Source organism: Trachymyrmex septentrionalis, unplaced genomic scaffold, assembly GCF_001594115.1.
Source record: "Trachymyrmex septentrionalis isolate Tsep2-gDNA-1 unplaced genomic scaffold, Tsep1.0 scaffold118, whole genome shotgun sequence".
Lineage (NCBI taxonomy): Eukaryota > Metazoa > Arthropoda > Insecta > Hymenoptera > Formicidae > Trachymyrmex > Trachymyrmex septentrionalis.
Window position 1 is genome coordinate 151,095 of NW_017304310.1, and position 6,653 is coordinate 157,747.

At 32.2% G+C, this 6,653-nt stretch overlaps 1 protein-coding gene across 1 annotated transcript in view; it reads right to left on the reverse strand.

Annotated features, from left to right (window-relative positions):
• The window catches only part of LOC108754398 (U1 small nuclear ribonucleoprotein 70 kDa-like), a 13,218-nt gene extending 7,629 nt beyond the window's left edge, over window positions 1–5,589 (reverse strand). Inside the window, 6 exon segments of the mRNA XM_018496650.1 lie at window positions 3,246–3,272; window positions 3,275–3,319; window positions 3,660–3,741; window positions 3,826–3,888; window positions 4,001–4,183; window positions 5,283–5,589. Coding sequence (XP_018352152.1) covers window positions 3,246–3,272; window positions 3,275–3,319; window positions 3,660–3,741; window positions 3,826–3,888; window positions 4,001–4,183; window positions 5,283–5,426 — 544 coding nt within the window. The 5' untranslated portion in view covers window positions 5,427–5,589.
• Window positions 5,590–6,653: the final 1,064 nt, after the last annotated feature.

Here is a 6,653-nt window from a genome sequence, read left to right on the forward strand (position 1 = left end):
ATTATTTGTTTATATATGTCATATTTGCATCTGCCATTAAATTCACAAAAACAATTTTGTTCGGATAATTCCATACATTTAATTGTCCAATTGGACATTTTTTAAAGCATATTAAATAAAGAAAAATAGCTAACGTGACTTAAATTTGTTAATCAGACATGCGTTCCATACTCAAACATGATTTTTTAGTGATAAACCGAAAAAATAAAAATTCAAGAAAGAAAAAATTGTCTAAACTAAAAATTTCATGGTTACAATTCGAGATTTTTTTAACAGCAAATTCAATTCTTCCTTGACAAATTGGTGTCAGATGGAACTCTTAATCTTAAAAACTAAAGCCACAATGATTTTTTGGAAAAAAATTGTTATCTCGGCTCCTAATATATAATCGGAGAATAATTTTTTTTTTAATTCCTAGAAAAATATCAGATGTAAAATGCTTCACACGGCTATTTGATATGATGCATATTAACGAAATTATTTCCATTTTTTTATAAAAAGAAAAAGGATACCCACTTTTTAAAGTTTTATAATAGTTTAACTGCAAAAAATCGTTTTGTTATTAAGTGTACGTGATAGTGCAACTCTTGAAGAAGAAAAATCCTCCTGTAAATTACTGTGCGGTTACTCAAAGATAAAGAAATTAAGTTTTCCACAGATAGGTTTTTAGTGAACAAATGGCTTTTTGCAACTAATCAACATCAGGCTTGTTCAGGGCTAGATTTGTTCGTCATTACGAGGGTTACATTTTACGAGATTTTCAAATTTGCGTTTAAATGGTAATGAACAGAAAGCGAATAAAAAAAGGCTTTTTTCGGTGTTTATTTTTTTTCTACTGAATTAATAGATCGATTTTAATGTTCCACGTCTTATTTTGTAGGTATTTCGAATATCTATATTTTTTATACATTTAAAAAAATTTTTTTCCATACAATTAATATCTTTCGTTTTATAAGCAAAACACTGCTTTTTGCAACTATTCGATTTTTTTCGCATATTTTCTTCACAAATCTCGAGTCGCAAACATACGCATTTCTTTTCTGATAGCCTTTCGAGACTTCCATAAAGAGAAATGCTGGTTTATAATTTTTTTCCGATAAAATTCTACTTCTACTGAACTATTCTTGCTATTCGAATTTATGATAAGGAGAAGTACTATACTATATAATGCGCATAAAAAACCGTAAACAATTAAATATCTCGTAAATTGTTGTTGTGTTTTAACATGATTTATACTATTCTGGATTAATGGGAGGGGTACACTATTACTACAATTTATTAAAACTTATATGTTATTTAGAATGTCTCCCGCTCCTTATTGATGCCTAGGGCCACCGAGCGACCGAAATTGCAGAGAAAACATTTTCGGTCGTTTGAAACAAGCTATTAGTGTGAGAAGGAGCTCGCTATCTCGTTCACTCTCGGCATGCCACAGGCAAGCACACGGACATGGGCTCCTGCTTAAATGTGTGGCTACCGATTTCGCCGTCTAATTCTGTGTCCCCATCGTCAACGCAGAGTTCTTGACTGAGTAGTTAGGAGCACTTTTCGAGTTATAAGACTTATTGTACCATTGGCATTAGCATTAATTACTCAAGGTGTCCGACAGACAGCTAAAACATCTTAAATGTTGTTTAGGATTATGATCTGGATAACATTTATCAAGGCCACTGGAGTAAAAAAACTTACGTTATAATATATTATACCAGCAAAACAACTATTTTACATACCACATACTTAAGTATATGATATGCCAATTTTCAATGCCTAATATTTTCTGAAATCCTTGTCGCAAATTATCTAAAGTTTTATGGAATATAAAGATAAAACCAACATAAAGCTTATTTTCTGACCCACAATAGCCATCTTTCAAAAACAAAAAAGTTTTAATCTTGAAAATAAAAAGACCTGGGTATGCCATACCAGAAAGTGTTTTTAAGGGTTAAAATAAAAAACTTTAAAATCAACGAAGGCCAGATCCATTTTGATAGTTCAGAAAATTAGAATCCAGCGATTCTACAATCCGCAAATGTTGCGTACGCATTATTTGAGATTATGTTTTCGTAACAAGTGACATTGTAAAATAAGAAACTGATACCGAATAAGAGAAATTAGTGTTCCATATCGAAATTGATATGTTCAAGGACTTGTTTTACATTTTAAATCGCTTTTTTAAAGCAAATATTAGATAAAAATTGAACATCCTTGAACTATAATAATATTCAAATAGTCTTATCGCATATTTTATATTTTGCTCTCCATCTCTGACCTTCATGCAAAGTTTGAGTTTACATCTATCAATGGACTATTTTCATTATCGTTATCGATTATTACGCGAATTTTTTTCAGGAATTAATTTAATCTCTATATTTCATGTGAGGGAATTTTCAAATTAAAAACTAATTTCAAAAGTCTATTGCATACGAAAACTAATAAAGAAGTAAAATCCAAAAATGCATCTTACCCTAAAATTGTTAGAAAAAGCGCGTAGACTAATTACACGTTTTATGTAATTCATTTATATAATAATACGTATCGTCGGATATAAATTCATCCTATTTTATAAGATATTAGCACCATAGTACTAAAAGAACTAATGCCATTCTATAACATGAGGGTAGAAATAAGTGCCTCTTTACATATAACATCTTAATTTTTCTACCTTCAAGCCACAGAATTACAGTGATTGTATCAATTATAAAATATCCTGCTATTCGTGTCTACGAAACTAGAAATATTTGTACAAAATATTCTGATTTACATGTTCTTTACATTTATTTATATAAATGGTAATGTGTCCCTGAACCTTCATCCTAAAGGCCCACCAATTTCAATGTGAAATGCTAACTTTCACATGATTCTTGGATCCATAGATATTAATGACATGAAAATTTTATGAGCTGTAATGTTCTACGAGGCGCTTACACAGTATCATGAATCCTAGATCCATGAATCCATGAAAAGTTTTAATGGGACATGTTTTCAGAGAAAAAAAAAGATTGCCCAAATATGTGTGTGTGTGTGTGTGTGTGTGTACACACACACACACACACACACACACAGTCGAAATTCCGGATCGAAAAATCCCGTAAAGAACCTTCCGGGTGTCATCTCGAAAACCCAATAATTTGTTATAATCCGATTTAAACCGCGTGTTACTCGACAAAATCAGACACGATAAATAGGATAAGCAAATAGACGCTAACAAACGTTGTTGTATGTTGGATCTTACCACACATACAAACCTATCTTATCAGGCAGGTTCAGGGATTTTGCATGGAATAGTGAATGGCACTAGTTGCCGGCAGCGGCCACCACGCTGTACCAAGAACAAGATAAAAACTGCATTAATCAAAGATAGCCAATAAACGTTCACGTCGTTTATTTTTTTTTTGTTCGTTTCGCTTTTACCATATTTATGCATTTACAGAACAGTTTTCCTGCATAGATGTGCGTATGGCGGGGACCCCCCTTCCCAAATGGTACTAGTCTAGTTTAAGTACCAATGAAAATGAGTAGCCTAACTATAGCCCTGCCCCCATAATATCTAGCTGGAAGTGATGCTAAATAAGATGAAATTCCAGACTATATGGGGCTCATTGAGCTTCGCGATAAAAGTAACATTTCTTTTTTTACCTTTCTAAATCGTTGCTACTTACAGTGCATATCTCTTTCATGCTCATACTCAATGAAAGCATATCCCCTAGGCTTGCCATTAATTGTATTATGTGTTACCACAATCTGTAAAAAGCAAAATTTAGTGATAAACTTATATTGCTTTTTTAATTAAATTAGTAAAAAAAAATTTATCCTTAGAAAGTTTACCTTTTTTACTGGTCCATATACTTCAAATTCTCTTCTCAGTTTAGATTCTGAGGTGTCATAATTCTGTAAAAGAAAGAAACAGTGTAAGAAGTAAAAAGAAGAAACAAATATGTACAAAAATATATATATATTCTATAGTTTCATTATTATATTTTATCATTATTATAATACTTACAATTCGAGCTACAAAGAGAGTCTTGAAAGGATCTGCTGTAACATTGGAAATGCCAGCTGGATCCCATACTGCAATTTCTTGTTCAAGTTTATATGCAACTTGCTCTGCACGTTCTCTTCGTCTACGCTCCAATCGTTCTTCTCGAGTCTCTACACGCACAGGTGGTGGAGTATCTTTAAGATTCTATAAAAAGATATTTATATTTTTTATTATCAAAAATATTAGTAAAGCAAAAGAAACAAAATTCATCTTAATGATGATGTAATAATAACTTTAAATTTATAATTTCAGATAAAAAAATATATAAATAGATAAACTATCTTATTGTATTATATAGAAATGAGATAGACAATATATAGGACATTGTATTTTATTTTAAGTAGTCAACTTCCTTCAAAATTATTAATGATACAAAAAAATTTTAGATAAAAGTGAAACAGAGATGTATTTTGCATATATTTTTTTGGTAGAGTAACCAAAAAAATATGAAAGTCACCTTCTTTTATAAAGGAAAATTATATAATTTTTTTACATAATATAATTTTTCTAATTATTTTTTGTGTAAAAGTATCAAAGTAGAGCTATCAAAAAATCTATAGTTTACAAGATATTTTATATTTCTTTTGCCAAATTTTGATACAAAATATGAAATATTTCACAAACTATATATTTCAATTTGTTAAAACTACTAATTTAGTATTTTTATATACAGAATAATTAAAGAAATCATATTATGTGGAAAGAAAGTTATATAATTGTATTTTAAAAGGTGACTTTCATATTTCTTTTTTTTTTTTATCTCCACTGAGAAAAAAATGTGAGCAAAACATAAAAACATCTCCATCTCATTTTCATTAAAAAAAAAAATTTTTCTTTATTATCAATAATTTCAGAAAAAATCATTTGCTTAAAACAAAAGGATATTCTGTATGATTTTCCGCATCAATTTCTCTCTCTCTAGATACAATATGATAGTTTCATTCAACTTACCATGTTGGAGTTATTAATTGAACTCATATACTTAAGAGAAAGTTTCAGTAAAAGAACATTATATAAATAAAAAGCAATTATTTATACATAATATCAAGAAACTACATATATAGACATGATACAAAGTGTTAAAGGAGTATATCGTAATGCGATCAACAAAATATTTTTAAAAGTGTAAATATATGTGTACGTAAAAATGTAAAGTGTATTTTGGAAATTATTCTGAACCGTAAAACAAGGATTAGAATAAATACGATGTTCTTGAAAGAAATACATAATGTACTTTTATTACCTCGAAATACTTGAGAAAAATCCCGACGCCGGTGTAACCACCGTTTTTCTTCTCATGTGGAAGTTTGCTAGCAGGTGGCAAATACGGAATCGGTTCACGCGGCGAAAATAACGCCAGCAAATTTGGCGGTAAGAATTGCGTCATTCTGGCGAAATGTTGCGAGCTATTGTACCACAATTATATCAATTTATTTACTAAATAAGTAATAAGTAAAACAAACAGGAGATTGACGGCATCCTTTCGCACTCAACAAAATGGCAGTTACCTCGGAGTCGGCTGCAATCCGTGCAGTCGACTGGTCCGCTGCTAGCGCCACTATGCACGTATTATACTAACACGCATTCTACAATAAGCCATTAGTCATAAATCAGAAGTTAGAAGTTGGAAATTAACGACTGTGATTGGACAATTTCCCACTTCTAACTTCTGATTTATGACTAATGGTTTATTGTAGAATGATCATAAAGTCTCTAGAAATAAGGAGCTCCGCACAATAAAAGGAACAGAGATCAGAGAATAAGAATTTCAACCTATCAGAAACTGTGTATTGTCACGTCCGCAACAACTTTATTTTTCTTGTCCAATAATTATTTTTGAACAGGCTTGCTAAGGTCTGAGTATATCCACGCAAGTCTGTGTTGCGGTCTTTAGGGTACATTCACACAACTTGCATAGCCGCATAAACGTATGTATAAAAAAATTATCCAATCACATTTTACGTGCGTATCTATAGGAGACATGTGATTGGATAGTTTTCTTTATGCATACGTTTATGCGGCTATGCAAGTTCATGTAGATGTACCCTAAAGGCCGCAACACAGATTTTTGCATTACGCATAGTGCATAAGCAAATCAACTAATCAAAATCTTTCTCTTCTTTCCATTCCATAGAAAAGAATAATTTCAATTGATTGATTCCCTTATGCACTATGCATTATGCGTTATGCAAGAGTCTGTGCCGCGGGCATAATACTTGCGGGCACCAAGTCGCTAGAGACGCAGACCAAGACACTGACGCTTTTCCCTGACATTCATCGTTGACAGGGCGGTCAATGGAAGGGGGTTTTTAGGAACGCTCACGGATAAATGTAGAGAAGAATCAGAGTAGTAATGCGCGTTGTACAGAACGGCTATGCGCGAATACCGGTGCCTTCCATTGTCTGACCAATCGTCACTCTAGATTTTAAACGCCGCGTACAAGCGTAATACTAATGGCTCCGGCACACCAGCGCGATGTTAGTCGCGCGCGACACGGGATCCAATGTATACCTTCAGAATGAGAATATCGGTAAAGCTGTACATTCATTGGATATCGCATGTAGAGACGAATACCGCGCTGGTGTGCCGGAAGCATCACTCAGCATGCTGTCG